Source organism: Hyperolius riggenbachi, chromosome 5 (assembly GCF_040937935.1).
Source record: "Hyperolius riggenbachi isolate aHypRig1 chromosome 5, aHypRig1.pri, whole genome shotgun sequence".
Taxonomy (NCBI): Eukaryota; Metazoa; Chordata; class Amphibia; order Anura; family Hyperoliidae; genus Hyperolius; species Hyperolius riggenbachi.
This window is the reverse complement of record NC_090650.1, coordinates 368942281-368962741: the sequence shown is the minus strand read 5'-3', so window position 1 is coordinate 368962741 and position 20461 is coordinate 368942281. Positions and strand designations below refer to the sequence as shown.

At 45.8% G+C, this 20461-nt stretch overlaps 1 protein-coding gene across 1 annotated transcript in view; it reads left to right on the top strand.

Annotated features, from left to right (window-relative positions):
• Positions 1-9309, top strand: part of LOC137519431 (uncharacterized) — a 75542-nt gene extending 66233 nt beyond the window's left edge. The window contains exons 3-4 of the mRNA XM_068238384.1: positions 6699-6800; positions 8395-9309. Of these exons, the coding sequence (XP_068094485.1) occupies positions 6699-6800; positions 8395-8962 (670 nt within the window). The 3' untranslated portion in view covers positions 8963-9309. The remainder of the gene's footprint in view (positions 1-6698; positions 6801-8394) is intronic.
• Positions 9310-20461: the final 11152 nt, after the last annotated feature.

The following is a 20461-nucleotide window of genomic DNA, read 5'->3' as shown; positions in this document are numbered from 1 at the left end:
CAAACCCATATGGTCGGGCTGAGGTAGCTCAATGACAGAACAACAGTGACTGAGTGTCCAGCTGATCCAATTTGGTCTGTTCACAATGAAGCAACGACCTTATTATCTTGGGTCAGGTGTGCCCCCCAACACACTCATATAGCCGGTCATTGCTTTATTGTGATACGCGAGCCCCTTCACCGCGGCAAGGTAATGATCACGAAGGGGAATTGACACATGTACATGCCTTTTGTTTTGTTGTTGCAGCCGTAGTGCAGCCAGAAAAATTAGGTAGGCATGTACACGCACCAGAAAAATTATTATAGCGGCCACTGCTATAATAGATGCAGTGAAAGGTATGCAGTGACTGCTGGTATAACAATGTGCAGTCACACAGGTGCAGTGAAAGGTATGCAGTGATTGCTGGTAGAACAATGTGCAGTCACACAGGTGCAGTGAAAGGTATGCAGTGACTGCTGGTATAACAATGTGCAGTCACACAGGTGCAGTGAAAGGTATGCAGTGACTGCTAGATGAACAATGTGCAGTCACACAGGTGCAGTGAAAATGGATGCACCGACTGCTGGTATATAAAACAGCATGCGGTCACACAGATGCAGTGAAAGGTATGCAGTGACTGCTGGTATAACAATGTGCTGTCACACAGGTGCAGTGAAAGGTATGCAGTGACTGGTATTATAATACAATGTGCAGCAGTCACACAGGTGCAGTAAAAAGGTAGGCACTGAATGTGCTGGGCCTGGCACAGTATAGCAATTAGCAAGGGCCAGCTGCAACAGACAGGGCTGTATATGCAGCCAGTGTCAGTGGGCCACACAAAAAAAAACACATCACAAGAACATTAGCTCTCAAAAGAGCTGTTTTGGGGTGCTTTTCAGCGATAAATATCAGCAAGGAGCAAGCTAACAGACCTCCTAACTATCGCTTTCCCTATCTCTCCAATGTCCCTCCCTTCCCGCACTAATACAGCAGCACACAGAGTAAGAAAATGGCCCACGCTGCTGACTATATAAGGGGGGGTTCTCCCGGAGGGAGTGCAGCCTGCTTGGCTGCCATCTGTCTGCTGACTGATGTAGAGGGTCAAAGTTTAGTCCAATTATGTAGTATAGGGGGCGGGGTCAAACTCGCATAAAGTTCGCATTTCGATGTGAATGGGTGTTGTTCGCGCGAATACTAGCCGTTCGTGCTATCTCTAGGAAGAACCCTCAGATAAGTAAAAATCCAATTTTTTGTTCAGGAAAAACAAAAAGAGGGATACCAAGAGTCCAATATAGTGTAGTATGCACTGGCAAATGAAGGTGTGTGGAAAGAGTTTGTGCAGTATACTCACACGTTAGTCAATAGCAAATCCAGAAGGTCCGCACACTCACTTGTAGACCAAGTCTGCTTTTATTCAATGAACTTGACACAATTCCATCCTATAGACCAACCATTTGATTCGTAACTTTGTGGTTACCATTCTGTGTTATTACCTTGACAAAGGAGACCCCTCGGGGCCCCGAAACGAATCGTTGGTCTATGGAATGGAATTGTGTCACGTTCATTGAATAAGTGTGTGTGGACCTTCTGGATTTGCTATTGACTGTATTTACGGTCCTGCACCTCCATAGTGGTGTGCGATTCTTCTTCTGGTTTCTACTCACAAGTCAGGGTTACCGCATAGGCAACCACTATATCAGCAGGTGAGGAGATTAGACCTGCCCCCCACTCAGGATTAAGAAGTCGCTCTCCTTAGATCAAGGAAAAAAGGGGTAACACCCCTTCATCAAGAGTGGATATGTATGACGTAGTATGGATACAGAGGCGCCAGAAGGATAAAAAGATCTAAAACATTTAAAATGAGAGGTAAGTGGTGGACTTACATCCTCCGGGCAGACACAAGAAAATGCCGATCAATTTTCAGCAAAACAATTTATTTACAAACTCCAGTAAAATACAACGCGTTTCACGATAGTGATCCGCTTCCTCAGGCAAAGATGGAGCATATACAAAACAGGTCTGGTACTATGCCAAGTGCCTCTGTCTGAACAATTTTTCGTTCAGGTGTGCTTAAATTTCATTCATTCAGGTCCTCACATTTGCTGTTTTTTTCCTTCTTCTAACACATCTCTTTCAAGAATTGACTTCACTTTCAGCTTAATCTAATACAACATTTGACTGGTGCTATTTTAATGAGATAATCAATGTTATTTGCACCATCTGTCAGTGCTCTTAATAGTGTGGTTGTTTAATACACATTCTGAATTACTGCTTTCTGTTAACATAAATGGCTTTAAAAAAATTATATATATCTTAAAAATGTACAAAATGTATCGTTCATTAGCAAAGTACATCTAGTATGCATGGAAACTACATTAGAAGGCAGCCCATGAAAATTACAGAACATGTTCCCAAATGAGAAAGAATTAATGAGCCAGAAAGAAGCAACGTTCTTATCACTGAAATGTCTCCATGATCAACAATATCCAATGGAAAAACTCTGCATGTTAACATGCATGTTATTTTCATAGCATCAACATGTGCGTTTTAGCACGTTATCCAGTAATGCACTGTAGAAGGTGCACTGGGGTAACATGGTCCGTTCCAATGCAGCAATGTGCCTTACAATTACATGAGCAGAAGGTTCACATACAGCAACACAACCTTAGGGCTGGGACCCACTTGAGCGGTTTTGGCAGCATTTTGTGATCACTTTCAATAACTAGCGATTTACCAAAACGCTTTGCCAATGTAAGTGGATGGAGCAGATCCCACTGGAGCAATTGCAATCACAGGACATGCAGCATTTTGGGAGTTTTTCCACTCTAATGCATTGCATAGGAGCAGGAAAATCGCTCCTAAAATTGCTTACAAAGCGCCCCATCAATCGCTAGTGAACATGCCCATACAACTGCATAGGCAGTGATAAGGGTGGTACACACATCCAATTTTAATTGGGTATTCAATGCCCAGTTTTACCATTTCCACGTACTATGAACGCCAAAAGTTTGAATACTATGAACAGATTTTGTAGTCAAGCTCTCATACTACACGGAAGTGGTATAATTGGACACTCAGTGGCCAATCAAAATTGGATGTGTATACCAGGCTATAGTGGGAACACACTCTCAAAGTCACTCAGGTCCATAAAATTTGATCATTTTACTTGCCTCCAACATATCACCTTCAAGAAACGACTTTTCACTCGCATCCTTTGACAGATGCATTGGAATGATAATCAATAGGATTTGCAACAACTATCAGTGCTGGAACCCACTAGGAATTGCTGCAGTGCTTTTAAATCGCGCAAGCTCTATATAACATAGAATTTTCTGCTCGCAAACAGCGAACACGAACTTCCGCAAATTTTCGCGAACATGTCACCGCCATAGACTTCAATGGGCAGGCGAATTTTAAAACCTGCAAAGACTGTTTCTGGCCACAAAAGTGATGGAAAAGTTATTTCAAAGTTATTTCAAGTGATGGAAAAGTTATTTCAACACCTGGACTGTGGCATGTCAGAGGGGAATCCATGCCAAAAGTCTCACCAAAAATGACAGAGTTGACGAAAAGTCGGGTTTTAATCCCTAAAGGAAAATCACATTATGCACAGCTCTGGGTGTCAGTGGGCTGTGGAGTGTCACACACAGAGGAATGCAATAGTACTATCAGAACACAGTGAAATATTAATGCACTGGAGTGGTTCTGTGCCTGTAACATAATGAGGCATCAGCAGTAGTGTGCACACAGCTCTGGGTGTCAGTGAGCTGTGGAGAGTCACACACCAAAGAAACACAGGAGACTGATGTGCTAGCCCTCAAAAGGGCTGTTTGGGATGCTTTCACAGCAAGTGAGGGACAAGAACACAGGCCTAGCTAATGCGTTCCCTACCTATCTGCAGCAAATTTGACCCTGCTCTAACTGAGGGCCCATTCACACTTGCAAAACTCAAAATGCTGGCACTTTTGCTAGCGTTTTGCTCAGGCGATTTTTGGCGATTAACGCGAAAAAAAATCGCCATTCACACTTGGCGATCTTTTCACAATCGCGTTTAGCTCTTCTATAGCACTAAACGCCAGAAAATCGCCTGAAAATGGTGCAGACTACAAATTTGCGTTTTGGGTATTATTGCACTAGCGCTTTAAAAAGCTCTAGCGCTTGAGCATTTTGCCAAAATCGCCGGCAAAACGTTCAAGTGTGAATGGTGCGTAACAGTCAGCAGCCAGCAGAAAATGAATGCAATATGGCCATCGCAACTGCTTTTTGATAGGGGAGTGGGGGTTCCAGGAGGGGGTGCTAGCTGATTGGCTGCTATGTGTCTGCTGACTGTGAGGTAAGGGGTCATAGTTAGGCTCCATGATTATGTATAGGGGGCAGAGAACGCGAATAGCAGAAATTCACCGGGAACTGTCCGCCAGCGATCCGTTCGCTCCATTTCTAGCAAGCACTGTGCGCAGCGATTTCTAGTGTGATTGGGATACCGTTTGGGTCTGATGTGTAAGTGCTTTACAGTAAATTGCACATCTCTTTCGATTAATGTTTTATTTTTTTTCAAATTACACTTACCAGGTGTCTCAATGTCTGTCATCTGTCCATAGCCCCGCCCCCTAATGAAAGAGGTCATAGGTGCTTTTCTTGGACCAATCAGAGAAGCACCTGTGACATTTTCTGCTAGGATGTGGGGCTACAGGCCGGTCATGTAAGAATAATTAACTTTATTTAAAATTCTAAACACTTGGCCCCCAGACCGCTGCAAAATCTCGTTTCAAGGCAATTTTGCATCACTTCTTTATACAGCATTGAGAGCTAATGCCCCCAAAATGCTGCGTGTCCTGCAATTGTGATTAATTCTAATTGCAATCGCACTAGTGGGTCCCCCAACCAGGGCCGGATTTAGGCCAAGGCCACCTAGGCCATGGCCTAGGGGACCACAGGAGTAGGGGCACCAAGCAGCAGGCTGAATTTATGCAGCATTTGCAAGCTAGGAAATGCTGCAATGCAGGGAGAACAGGCGAGTGCCTGACCGTGGTACTCTGCTGCCAGCGGCCTGTGCAGCAGCCATCTTGCTCTCTGTGCACGTTTGCATTGTGTTGGGCAGCTACGGACTTGGCAGCATTGGAGACGGAAAGGAAGCGAAAGCTTCTGCGCTGGAGACGAGCGGAGAAATGAGCGACACTGATGGCTGCTGCGGTGTGAAGACGAACTGGCTACCTATACTGAAAGGGGGGAGTGAGAGAAGGAGGGATTAAGGGAGTCATCTGGCTACCTATACTGGAGGGAAAGAGGGGAGGAGTCATCTGGCTACCTATACGGGAGGGGGTGGCTGGCGACAGCGGCCTTGGGCGGTAAAGAGTACAAATCTGGCCCTGCCCCAACACTTGTTACATTGGCAAAGTGTTTTTTTGGATTGTCGGGGATCCAAAAACACTGCCAGGCACTTATCCGTTAGCCGGGCGCATCCAGCAGGTGGCGCTAATTACTATTCCCCCTCCAGGCCGACATGGATAGTAGGGAAAGATGTAACTCTGGTGGAGTTTTGTCGCCACCTAGAGGATGCGCCCGGCTAACGGATAAGTACCCACTGCCAAAATCCAGTCCCTTAATGATTTTAATAACTTATTGATCAATAAACATTTAGGCCTGGTGCACACCAAAAACCGCTAGCAGATCCGCAAAACGCTAGCGTTTTTTGCAACGCTTTTTGTTATTTTGAAACGCGTTTTGGGCGCATTTTGCAAGCGTTTTGTGTTTTTGCATGCGTTTTTGCTAGCGTTTTTTGAAGCGGTTTGCGTTTTGCGTTTTTCATGTAAAGAGGTTGAAAGACCTTAAACAAAGGGTTAAAGTGAGATATATTGATGACACATGTGAAGCACATTGAGCAATTGAAGTGAAAAAAACAATATAAAAAGGGTGGGGTCCTTAACAACATTGTGGGTTAGTTCAGGAGAGGTGACACTGTGGTTTTGAGAGAAGAGTTACTTGTTTTTGAAAATGTTTCCTGATGTGCTGTTATTGCTCTGTGTAGCAGCATATATGAGACGTAGGCCAAGGACACGGAGATTCTGGGTGCATCCCATGCTACAACAGCGGCGCAGGATGGGTCAATTTAGGACCCTGTATAGAGATTTGAGGCAGCATCCAGACAAGGTTTTTGGCTACACCCGAATGTCTGTGTCCAGGTAAGAATAGTTTCCAGTTATCTTTATCATGGGGCTAAGTATTTTGGGGAGGAATGGTATTTGAAGCACTTTTTGCCCCTTAGTTAACTGTGTTTGACAGAAATCTGAAACACAACACATTAATCAATCAGGTGTATACATGAGCTAACCAAATTACTGTTATACTTGATCCTGGTGTGTTATGCATTCAATGCATAAGGCCTCCAGCTCATTTTCAGAAGCCAGTAACTACTATAGTATATATCCATAGTTTACACATAAGATTTGGAGCATATTATGACCTTACATACTCCTGGAGCATACTTAATTAAGTATATGACTGTCAAGCAACAATCACCATCTGGGACACAGTAATGAAGCAATGTTTGAACCACATCTTTAGCTTTAATGGTTTGTTGTTCTGGGCAAATACTGTATGATATTGGACATGTGTTGCCCATACTTGTTTTTCATCAACAAAAGTAATATGCCACAAAATAAAAATGTTTATATAACAAACAGCAGTATATCAGAACATAAGCATGGAATTTTTTTTTGCAGTTTTGATGCCCTTTTGTCCAAACTGAAGGATGCCCTTCAACGCCAAGACACTAACATTCGCCTAGCAATCACACCAACTGAACGACTCCTCATAACATTGAGGTAATGTAAAATAAGGACAAAATCAGAGCATAACACAAAATATAAAAGAGCAAATAACAAAAGTACTAGTCATGTTGTGATAGCAAATCACACATGCTACCAGGGCCATGATTGTAAGCAGGTGTAGCTGAATCAGCATTGGTTTGTGGCTGGCTGTGAGATGTTAAATCAGTGTACACTGAAGAGTCACTGTGTATAGATGATGTTTGAAACCGACTACCTTGATCAGGGCGCTGAGGTGGAGGCATAGAGTAATGAGGCTGTTGACCATATGGCATGTTTGGCAAATGCATTGGTGGGTAATGCGGTGGGTCATAACTACGTTGCATATGGTAAGAGAGTTGTGGGTATGCATTATATTGTTGACTGGAAGCAGGCAGGTGTGGTTGCTGCAAGTAGTTGTGTACATTGTCATCTGCACGGCTCTCAGGTGCTAAGAATCTCCCCAGTGTCTCAGAGATGGTATGTCTGGCTGCCAATTGCTTATCAGGTGGGTCTTTTTGTAATAATGGCACCAAACTTAAAATATACTGTGTGCATGGCTCTTTAAGCTGTTTCATTTCATCCTCTCGCTTCTCCATATGATCAACAGCCTTTTCTATTGAACTAATCAGCTTCTGGTCGTATTCAGCCCTGCTCATACCTCTTCCTATTCTCCTGCCTTGTGTAGCTAGCCTCACACCTCTACTACACCTGACAGTTGTGCGTGTCCGACTACTCGCTGGGCTGTGTGGTGTGTGATCTGGGGTAGTAGAGTCACTGTCTTCCACTGTAGCAGTGTCAACATCCTGTGGAGTGTTTTCTTCCCCTTCAAAATCACTGTTGGTGTGCGGGGTCACCTCTAAATCGTCCTCCTCAGGATCAGGTGGTAGGCTATCTTCAGTTCTTTGGTAAGGGAAAAGCACAACATTAGTTTTTTTAATAGTGGCCATGGATGTAAAAGCAAATATATTCGCACAATGCGATGCATCTTTCATTGCCAAACAATAGCAGTTGCCTGTCTATTTTTGTGATAATTTGTGTACATAGCTTTTAGACACAGCCCCTGATCAAGCATAGAGCAAAGCTGCACTGAGTCAACTTGCAATGTTTTAGGTAGATGTGTGTTACAGATGTGTGATGCATGCAGACACTACTGCAGACAAAAATATCAACAGGACTGTCAGGCAACTGTAATGTTGTGTAATGAACAGTCCATATTCCGGTCATGTCATATTCACTTTAAACAGGACCTATGCCATGCTTACATTAAGCTACGTAGGTAGACTGATGGCAGATTATGCGTTAAACACGAATAAATTGCATTCTGGGGCTACTACTTCCTTCACTGTTCTATTGGCGAAGTTGTCCAACATTGCAATAGGTTAACATTTACGCCATACTTACTCAGCCGCTTCATGATGTTTTCGTAGGAATTCTAATATGCCACAATATTTGTATTTTGTTCGCTGTGAACTTCCAGACCCACTCTTGGATTCATGATATTGCTTTTCGATCTTCTTTTTGTAACTATCTCTGACCGACTTCCATCTTGTCCGCAGGAGGCCAACTAGGAATAAAAATAAACATACATGTTATTTCTTTTCTTTTGCAGATTTCTGGCAACAGGGCATTCATATGCAGCACTTCATTACCAATTCCTCATGGGAAGAAGTACAGTCCGATACCTAGTTTTGGACACCTGCAAATTGATCTGGAAAGTACTGCAACCGGAATTTATGCCAACTCCTGACGTACCTATGTGGGAGGCTAACATGCAGCTTTTTTGGCAAAAACATGATTTCCCTAACTGCCTTGGAGCAGTTGATGGGAAACATGTCAGACTGGTTATGCCTGCATTCACTGGCAGTCTGTATTACAATTATAAGAAATTCTTCTCACTTGTTGTCATGGCTGTGGTGGATCCTAATTTGAAATTTATCTATGTGGATGTTGGGGCTTACGGAAGTTCCCATGATTCCTCAGTCTTCCAGCACAGTCGATTTGGCTTGAAGCTTCGCACAGGCCAGATGACTTTACCACCACCACGCCCCTGGCCTGACACCCTAGAACCACCTTACCCCTGTGTGTTTGTGGCTGATGAGGCTTTTGCACTGTCTGAACATGTTATGAGACCATATGCACAAAGAGATATGAATCAGAAAAAAAATTGTATTTGTTAACCGCCTGACCAAAGCCAGACAAGTAGTAGAATGTGCGTTTGGAATTCTTGCAAACAAATGGCGCATTTATCACACTGCACTAAAAATGCAACCAAAGTATGCTATAACAGTTGTGAAGGCAACATGTATTTTGCATAATTATGTGAGAACACTAGATAGCATGACCATGGAGGAGGAAGAGGGGGATATTACAAACAGTGCTCTAGTAAATTTACCACCAGCTACTTTACGTGGTCCGATTTCTGCCATTCAAAACAGAGACAAATTAGCTGATTATTTTGTGCCATAACTTTAAGAAATTAAAAACCTGCAGGGTGCGATTTACTTACATTACCTGATGATCATTATTGTGCAAATAAACATTCTTGAAACCGTGTTGTATGTCTATATCATTCATTACACTCTAAAGTGTCAAATAGCACCCTATCTCATAATACATGTGAGTACATACACACACATGTACCTGCTGCTTAAAATTAGAGATGGCTATAGAGAGAACAGCTTTGCTAGAGACCTGTGATAATGAAAGTTCTAATTGGTGAATTAGTCATTTAGGGGAGGGGTGATGATATGTTGTCGGCAAAGTGCAGAATGAAAATTAAAAAATAAAAATGTACAAATATACTTACTCTTAGAATCCTTGCCCTTTTGGCTCAAAGTATTCCATTTTTCTCCAAGAAAATCTTTGGCAATGTTGTTCCAGATTTCATGAGCCCTTTGGCGGTCTTTATATCCAGGCAATGACTTATCATACAGTTCTGGGTTGTTTTGAATCTTAATTATTACGTTTTCAGTGGTAAACCACCTTGCTGCCATCTTCCTCCTGCGCAGTCTACAATCCCTCATGCAAATCTGCCACACAGGAAGTACACTTTGACCTGGAAGTGCGCATGCTTCTAAAAAACGCATCCGCATCAAAATCCGCTACATCAAGCGGTTTTACAGGCGTTTTGCGGTTTCCCTATACTTAACATTGGAGGCAGAAACGCATCCGAAATCCAAAAAATGCCTCACCCCGGGAGGATTCGTTTCTGCAAAACGCCTCCAGCTCTGGTGTGCACCACCCCATTGAGATACATTGACCAAGCGGATCCGCAGCCGCAAGTGGATCTGAAAACGCTGAAAAAGCCGCTCGGTGTGCACCAGCCCATAAAACACATTCTGCATACAGCCTGAATTGCTTTTATTTAACAAAAATGTACTTAGAAAATATTAAATATGCATATAAATAGAGTGACTAGATTTTTGTGGGTCCAACCTGGGACGGGGACGGGGAGGGGGGCGGGGGGGGCGAAAAGTGGGGAGGACTGAGGAGCGTGCAGCGAAGAAGACTGGGGGGGGGAGGGGGCTACTGTGTGCGCCGCGGCAAAAATGGGCGTGGCCATGACATTGTATGGGCGGAGCTAACGTAATGATGTAACAGCAAGGCATAAGAAAGCAGTGTTTACGCCATGATGTGGACAAACGAGACTTTGCATCATGGGTGTGCAGAAACTGTGTGATGCTAATAGTATACCGTAACCACAAAGCAGCAAACATAGCCATCTATGACCATTAAATAATAAATGCAGTAACCGTTACCCCGGACACCAGAAAATAAACGCAATAGGCAACATGTCAGCACAAAATAACCGCAATGCGGGCAACATGTCAGTATAAAATAAATGCAATGCGGGCAAACATGTCAGTACAAAATAAACGCAATGCGGGCAAACATGTCAGTAAAAAATAAACGCAATGCGGGCAACATGTCAGTACAAAATAAACGCAATGCGGGCAAACATGTCAGTACAAAATAAATGCAATGCGGGCAAACATTTCACCAGAAAATAAACGCAATGCGGGCAAACATGTCAGTACAAAATAAACGCAATGCGGGCAACATGTCAGTACCAAATAAACGCAATGCGGGCAAACATTTCACCAGAAAATAAACGCAATGCGGGCAAACATTTCACCAGACAATAAACGCAATGCGGGCAAACGTGTCAGTACAAAATAAACGCAATGCGGGCAAACATGTCAGTACAAAATAAACGCAATGCGGGCAAACATGTCAGTACAAAATAAACGCAATGCGGGCAAACATGTCAGTACAAAATAAACGCAATGCGGGCAACATGTCAGCACAAAATAAATGCAATGCGGGCAAACATTTCACCAGAAAATAAACGCAATGCGGGCAAACATTTCACCAGACAATAAACGCAATGCGGGCAAACATGTCAGTACAAAATAAACGCAATACGGGCAAACATGTCAGTATAAAATAAACGCAATGCGGGCAAACATGTCAGTACAAAATAAACGCAATGCGGGCAACATGTCAGTACAAAATAAACGCAATGCGGGCAAACATTTCACCAGAAAAGAAACGCAATGCAGGCAAACATTTCACCAGAAAAGAAACGCAATGCGGGCAAACATTTCACCAGAAAAGAAACGCATTGCGGGCAAACATTTCACCAGAAAAGAAACGCAATGCGGGCAAACATTTCATCAGAAAAGAAACGCAATGCGGGCAAACATTTTATCAGAAAAGAAACGCAATGCGGGCAAACATTTCACCAGAAAAGAAACGCGTGCAGCGAAGAAGACTGGGGGGGAGGGGGTTACTGTGTGCGCCGCGGCAAAAATGGGCGTGGCCATGACATTGTATGGGCGGAGCTAACGTAATGATGTAACAGCAAGGCATAAGAAAGCAGTGTTTACGCCATGATGTGGACAAACGAGACTTTGCATCATGGGTGTGCAGAAACTGTGTGATGCTAATAGTATACCGTAACCACAAAGCAGCAAACATAGCCATCTATGACCATTAAATAATAAATGCAGTAACCGTTATCCCGGACACCAGAAAATAAACGCAATAGGCAACATGTCAACACAAAATAACCGCAATGCGGGCAACATGTCAGTATAATATAAATGCAATGCGGGCAAACATGTCAGTAAAAAATAAACGCAATGCGGGCAACATGTCAGTACGAAATAAACGCAATGCGGGCAAACATTTCACCAGAAAAGAAACGCGTGCAGCGAAGAAGACTGGGGGGGAGGGGGTTACTGTGTGCGCCGCGGCAAAAATGGGCGTGGCCATGACATTGTATGGGCGGAGCTAACGTAATGATGTAACAGCAAGGCATAAGAAAGCAGTGTTTACGCCATGATGTGGACAAACGAGACTTTGCATCATGGGTGTGCAGAAACTGTGTGATGCTAATAGTATACCGTAACCACAAAGCAGCAAACATAGCCATCTATGACCATTAAATAATAAATGCAGTAACCGTTATCCCGGACACCAGAAAATAAACGCAATAGGCAACATGTCAACACAAAATAACCGCAATGCGGGCAACATGTCAGTATAATATAAATGCAATGCGGGCAAACATGTCAGTAAAAAATAAACGCAATGCGGGCAACATGTCAGTACAAAATAAACGCAATGCGGGCAAACATTTCACCAGAAAAGAAACGCGTGCAGCGAAGAAGACTGGGGGGGAGGGGGTTACTGTGTGCGCCGCGGCAAAAATGGGCGTGGCCATGACATTGTATGGGCGGAGCTAACGTAATGATGTAACAGCAAGGCATAAGAAAGCAGTGTTTACGCCATGATGTGGACAAACGAGACTTTGCATTATGGGTGTGCAGAAACTGTGTGATGCTAATAGTATACCGTAACCACAAAGCAGCAAACATAGCCATCTATGACCATTAAATAATAAATGCAGTAACCGTTATCCCGGACACCAGAAAATAAACGCAATAGGCAACATGTCAACACAAAATAACCGCAATGCGGGCAACATGTCAGTATAATATAAATGCAATGCGGGCAAACATGTCAGTAAAAAATAAACGCAATGCGGGCAACATGTCAGTACAAAATAAACGCAATGCGGGCAAACATGTCAGTACAAAATAAATGCAATGCGGGCAAACATTTCACCAGAAAATAAACGCAATGCGGGCAAACATGTCAGTACAAAATAAACGCATTGCGGGCAACATGTCAGTACCAAATAAACGCAATGCGGGCAAACATTTCACCAGAAAATAAACGCAATGCAGGCAAACATTTCACCAGACAATAAACGCAATGCGGGCAAACGTGTCAGTACAAAATAAACGCAATGCGGGCAAACATGTCAGTACAAAATAAACGCAATGCGGGCAAACATGTCAGTACAAAATAAACGCAATGCGGGCAACATGTCAGCACAAAATAAACGCAATGCGGGCAAACATTTCACCAGAAAATAAACGCAATGCGGGCAAACATTTCACCAGACAATAAACGCAATGCGGGCAAACATGTCAGTACAAAATAAACGCAATACGGGCAAACATGTCAGTACAAAATAAACGCAATGCGGGCAAACATGTCAGTACAAAATAAACGCAATGCGGGCAACATGTCAGTACAAAATAAACGCAATGCGGGCAAACATTTCACCAGAAAATAAACGCAATGCAGGCAAACATTTCACCAGAAAAGAAACGCAATGCGGGCAAACATTTCACCAGAAAATAAACGCATTGCGGGCAAACATTTCACCAGAAAAGAAACGCAATGCGGGCAAACATTTCATCAGAAAAGAAACGCAATGCGGGCAAACATTTCATCAGAAAAGAAACGCAATGCGGGCAAACATTTCACCAGAAAAGAAACGCAATGCGGGCAAACATTTCACCAGAAAAGAAACGCACTGCGGGCAAACATTTCACCAGAAAAGAAACGCAATGCGGGCAAACATTTCACCAGAAAAGAAACGCAATGTGGGCAAACATTTCACCAGAAAAGAAACGCAATGCGGGCAAACATTTCATTAGAAAAGAAACACAATGCGGGCAAACATTTCACCAGAAAAGAAACGTAATGTGGGCAAACATTTCACCAGAAAAGAAACGCAATGCGGGCAAAGTTCACCTGGAAAAAAAGCATTTACTCACCTGGCAGAAGTCTCTGGCCTCTGGCGCGCTGCTCCCGGGACAACCTTCCTCTTCCTGCAGAGTTCCGCGCTGACAGGGCTACGGCAAGATGGCGCCCGAAGCCCTGTACTGGAGACACAAATAGTCTACAGTACAGGGCTCCGGCAGCTATCTTGCCGTAGCCCTGCTCGCCTGCCGGTGTCCGAACAGACACCGGAAGACGAGGCTGGAGCGGGGCTGCAGGCAATGAACTAGCACCGCTGCCAGTTCATGAGGGATAGAGTGGCCAGAGTCCCGGGACACTCTAATATAAATCTCTTAATAATGTATAGTATGCACCATACATTAACAACATACACGCAGAATGTATATTAAAGGACATTTTCCCAAATGTGAAAGAATTAATACGCCTGACACAAGCAAAGAGAAGCAGCGTTCCTATCACTAGAGTGACCAGACGTCCCGGATTGCCCGGGACGCGTCCCGGATTCAGGGTCCGCTGTCCCAGGCTTAATGAGGTCCCGGGAAACGTCCCGCTTTCAGCAGTGGGACGTCCCGGCCTCGGGACTCTGGCCACTCTATCCCTCATGAACTGGCAGCGGCGTTTATAGACGCCGTGCCAGTTCATTGCCTGCAGCCCCACTCCAGCCTCGTCTTCCGGTGTCTGTTCCGACACAGGCAGGCGAGCAGGGCTACGGCAAGATGGCTGCCGGAGCCCTGTACTGGAGACTGTGTCTCCAGTACAGGGCTTCGGGCGCCATCTTGCCGTAGCCCTGTCAGCGCGGAACTCTGCAGGAAGAGGAAGGTTGTCCCGGGAGCAGCGCGCCAGAGGCCGGAGACTTCTGCCAGGTGAGTAAATGCTTTTTTTCCAGGTGAACTTTGCCCGCATTGAGTTTCTTTTCTGGTGAAATGTTTGCCCACATTGCGCTTCTTTTCTGGTGAAATGTTTGCTCGCATTGCGTTTCTTTTCTGACGAAATGTTTGCCTGCATTGCGTTTCTTTTCTGATTAAATGTTTGCCCGCATTGCGTTTCTTTTCTGGTGAAATGTTTGCCCGCATTGCGTTTCTTTTCTGGTGAAATGTTTGCCCGCATTGCGTTTCTTTTATGGTGAAATGTTTGCCCGCATTGCGTTTCTTTTCTGATGAAATGTTTGCCCGCATTGCGTTTCTTTTCTGGTTAAATGTTTGCCCGCATTGCGTTTATTGTCTGGTGAAATGTTTGTCCGCATTGCGTTTATTTTCTGGTGAAATGTTTGCCTGCATTGCGTTTATTTTGTACTGACATGTTGCCCGCATTGCGTTTATTTTTTACTGACATGTTTGCCCGCATTGCGTTTATTTTGTACTGACATGTTTACCCGCATTGCGTTTATTGTCTGGTGAAATGTGTGCCCGCATTGCGTTTATTTTCTGGTGAAATGTTTGCCCGCATTGCGTTTATTTGGTACTGACATGTTGCCCGCATTGCGTTTATTTTGTACTGACATGTTTGCCCGCATTGCGTTTATTTTCTGGTGAAATGTTTGCCCGCATTGCGTTTATTTTGTACTGACATGTTGCCCGCATTGCGTTTATTTTGTACTGACATGTTTGCCCGCATTGCGTTTATTTTGTACTGACATGTTTGCCCGCATTGCATTTATTTTATACTGACATGTTTGCCCGCATTGCATTTATTTTATACTGACATGTTGCCCGCATTGCAGTTATTTTGTGCTGACATGTTGCCTATTGCGTTTATTTTCTGGTGTCCGGGGTAACGGTTACTGCATTTATTATTTAATGGTCATAGATGGCTATGTTTGCTGCTTTGTGGTTACGGTATACTATTAGCATCACACAGTTTCTGCACACCCATGATGCAAAGTCTCGTTTGTCCACATCATGGCGTAAACACTGCTTTCTTATGCCTCGCTATTACGTTAGCTCCGTCCATACAATGTCATGGCCACGCCCATTTTTCACGCGGCAGCCCCCTCCCCCCCAGTCTTCATCGCTGCGCGCCCCTCAGTCCTCCCCACTTTTCGCCGCGCGCCGCCCCCCGCCCCCCTCCCCATCCCAGGTTGGACCCACAAAAATCTGGTCACTCTACTATCACTGATATACCTCCGTGATCTACAATGGAAAATTTCTGCTCTTATTGCCTGTGGATGCCTTGCAGCGCAGTCCTGAACTCAGAACTTCCTCTCTGTTCTAAAAGATAAGCAACAGCATAATAACCTGTTATGAAAAACCTTTCTTTGTTATGGCTGATAAAAATCCTGCAATAAATCTGCAGTGTCTCTACTTCCTGCTTTCATGGAAGCAGACACAGGGTTAACATCCTGTGTTTACCAATTAACTCTCTGGCAGTCAGCTGACACAGCCAAGCGATCAAATTACAACTTGTGCTAATGCTACGTACACACTTGCGATAACGATCGTTCGCTAGGAACGATAATTGAAAGACGAACGATACGGCAACGATAGGAATGCAACGATGGGATGCAGCGATCATCATACACATTTTAACGATCGTTCTCGCAGAAAAGAACGATCATAAGGATATGTTGCGTACATATTTCTATAAAATTAAATAAAACACACTAACATGGAGTTACAATAGATACAAATATATGATTGTTAACTTGAAAACAAAGTTTAATTGAAATGAGCAATGTAACAATCTTTACCTCCGCGCTACAAAGGAAGTACTGAAGCTGGTCAGAATTCCACGCAGGCGCATTGGCCCATGTAACGATCGTTCTCGGCCGATGTCTGTACCAGTGGCGGACACAGCCAGCAGTGGGCCCCTGTGCAAAATTGTAATTGTGGGCCCCCTATGACCTGGGCGTGGCTACAACCTGCGGCAGTGGATAGAACCTGCGGCGCGTAGCGCCGCGGCAAAAAAATGGGCGTGGCAATGACCGGATGAGGGCGGAGCTAACTGTAACTTAAAGCGAACCCGGGGTGAGGGTTTATTTCCTTTTAAACAATACTAGTTGCCTGGCGGCCCTGCTGATCTATTTGGCTGCAGTAATAAACTGAATTACACCAGCAACAAGCATGCAGCTAATCTTCTCAGTTCTGACAATATTGTCAGAAACCCCTGACCTGCTGCATGCTTGTTCAGGGTCTATGGTTGAAAGAATAAGAGGCAGAGGACCAGCACGGCAGCCAGGCAACTGGTATTGCTTAAAAGGAGAGAAATATGGCAGCCTCAATATTATTCTCACCTCAGGTTCCCTTGAAAAGTGCAACGCAAAGACAGTGGGCCCAAGTTTTGGTGACCCTTTCCCCAGAAAATTTACATAATTGTGCAGGTTTTCTCAAGAAAATACACATATATGCCCAGAAAATACGTGCAATCATGTCGGCAGATATGCCCAGAAAATACGTGCAATCATGTCGGCAGATATGCCCAGAAAATACGTGCAATCAAGTCGGCAGATATGCCCAGAAAATACATGCAATCAAGTCGGCAGATATGCCCAGAAAATACGTGCAAACAAGTCGGCAGATATGCCCAGAAAATACATGCAATCAAGTCGGCAGATATGCCCAGAAAATACGTGCAAACAAGTCGGCAGATATGCCCAGAAAATACATGCAATCAAGTCGGCAGATATGCCCAGAAAATACGTGCAAACAAGTCGGCAGATATGCCCAGAAAATACGTGCAATCATGTCGGCAGATATGCCCAGAAAATACATGCAATCATGTCGGCAGATTTGCGAAGAAAATACATGCAATCATGTGGCAGACCTGCCCAGAACATACACCTGTTAATATAAATAAAACAAAAACATTTACTCACCTGCAGCAGCAGACCTCCTGTCCCAGCCTCCATCCGGCGCGCAGCTCCCATGGGTGGTTGGGTGGATAGGTAGCCTAGTGGGTGGGTGAGTGGGTGGGTGGGTTGGTAGCCTGGTGGGTGGGTGGGTGAGTGGGTGGGTTGGTAGCCTGGTGGGTGGGTGGGTAGGTAGCCTGGTGGGTGGGTGGGTAGGTAGCCTGGTGGGTGGGTGGGTAACTAGCCCGGTAGGTAGGTAGCCCGGTGGGTGGGTAGGTAGGTAGCCTGGTGGGTGCGTGGGTAGCCGGGTGGGTGGGTAGGTAGCCTGGTGGGTGGGTTGGTAACTAGCCCGGTAGGTAGCCGGGTGGGTGGTTAGGTAGGTAGCCGGGTGGGTGGTTAGGTAGGAAGCCTGGTGGGTGGGTAGCCGGGTGGGTGGGTAGGTAGGTAGCCGGGTGGGTGGTTAGGTAGGTAGCCGGGTGGGTAGGTAGGAAGCCTGGTGGGTGGGTAGGTAGCCGGGTGGGTAGGTAGGTAGCCGGGTGGGTAGGTAGGAAGCCTGGTGGGTGGGTAGGTAGCCTGGTGGGTGGGTAGGTAGGTAGCCTGGTGGGTGGGTAGGTAGCCTGGTGGGTAGGTAGGTAGCCGGGTGGGTAGGTAGGAAGCCTGGTGGGTGGGTAGGTAGCCTGGTGGGTGGGTAGGTAGGTAGCCTGGTGGGTGGGTAGGTAGCCTGGTGGGTGGGTTGGTAACTAGCCCGGTAGGTAGCCGGGTGGGTGGTTAGGTAGGTAGCCGGGTGGGTGGTTAGGTAGGTAGCCGGGTGGGTGGTTAGGTAGGTAGCCTGGGTAGGTAGGTAGGTAGCCGGGTGGGTAGGTAGCCGGGTGGGTAGGTAGCCGGGTGGGTGGTTAGGTAGTTGGGTGGGTGGTTAGGTAGGAAGCCTGGTGGGTGGGTAGGTAGCCGGGTGGGTAGGTAGGTAGCCGGGTGGGTAGGTAGGAAGCCTGGTGGGTGGGTAGGTAGCCTGGTGGGTGGGTAGGTAGGTAGCCTGGTGGGTGGGTAGGTAGCCTGGTGGGTAGGTAGGTAGCCGGGTGGGTAGGTAGGAAGCCTGGTGGGTGGGTAGGTAGCCTGGTGGGTGGGTAGGTAGGTAGCCTGGTGGGTGGGTAGGTAGCCTGGTGGGTGGGTTGGTAACTAGCCCGGTAGGTAGCCGGGTGGGTGGTTAGGTAGGTAGCCGGGTGGGTGGTTAGGTAGGTAGCCGGGTAGGTAGGTAGGTAGCCGGGTGGGTAGGTAGCCGGGTGGGTAGGTAGCCGGGTGGGTGGTTAGGTAGTTGGGTGGGTGGTTAGGTAGGAAGCCTGGTGGGTGGGTAGCCGGGTGGGTAGGTAGCCGGGTGGGTGGTTAGGTAGTTAGCCTGGTGGGTGGGTAGGTAGCCGGGTGGGTAGGTAGGTAGGAAGCCTGGTGGGTGGTTAGGTAGTCGGGTGGGTAGGTAGGAAGCCTGGTGGGTGGGTAGGTAGGTAGCCGGGTGGGTAGGTGGTTAGGTAGCCGGGTGGGTAGCTATCCGGGTGGGGGGCCCGACTCCTATCCTCCCTCCCTCCCTTCCTTCCTCACCTCGGGGGGCCCCCTCCCGATATGCGCGGCGGGAGAGCGAGCGGCAAATGCAGGAAGTCTTCAGGGCTCTCCAGGCATCCGCTAGAGGCCCAGCCGCTGAGTCTCCAATATGTCTCCAACTGGAGACATATTGGAGACCAAGCGGCTGGGCCTCTAGCGGATGCCTGGAGAGCCCTTCCTGCATTTGCCGCTCGCTCGCTCTCCCGCCGCGCATATCGGGAGGGGGCCCCCCGAGGTGAGGGAGGGAGGGAGGATAGGAGTCGGGGGGCCCCCCGGGAATAAAATAATAAAAAAAAAAAAAATATAAAAAAAAAAAAAAATACTTAATGGGCCCCTGAAGAAAACGGAACTTCAGGGGCCCTCGTGCGGCGGCACGGCCGTATGTCCGCCCCTGGTCTGTACACACTATAGTTTTGTAACGAGTGTCGGTAGATACGATCCGTCAGGTCGAATATTTCCATCTTCCCGATGTCGTTCTTTTGTCGTTCGTGTTAATGATCGTTGGGTAAAGTTTTTTCCCCGATTGTCGGCGGAACGATCGTTAATTAGCTGTTTCAAACGACCATAGTCGCCAGTGTGTACGCAGCATTAGTCACAGATGAGGGGGAATTAGGCTCAACTTTCTAAATACATACAGGGTGCATTTCTCTATGTTTTCCTTCTGTCCTGTGCAAGGACAGAAGGTCCATTTTTATAATACAGCGTTAGAGACAGCTACTCCCGATTATTGTGTAAAATGCAGACAATCCTAGTTAAGATACCTTCAGTATGTTGCCTAAAACTGGCAAAGAACTGTCAACTATAAAAAAGCCAGTTTTCAGTACCAAGTCAGTTTACCTCCATTGAGAACTGTGCTGGATGATTGGTGATTGGCTGCTGCAGGGTTTGCCTTAGGTTAAATAGCACCCTGGCTGAGCGCTGAGCCTCTCGTTAGAACCATAACATAATGATTGGTGTTAGCACATGGAAGCAAGATTCATTTGTGCTGTGCGGGATTTAGCATAATTTAGACCTTCTTGGTGCCACTGAGGATTAAGCACTGAGTCAAAGGACGGGTTTTTATCACAATATATAATTATATCTTTACTTAGAAGCACTAACACTTGTCTGTCTTGCTATTGATTTGGCTTAGTGGGATTCATTTTTGCTGCTCCTAATGTACGACTCTGAATTTTACTAGCCAATATAATTTAACAGATGGTGA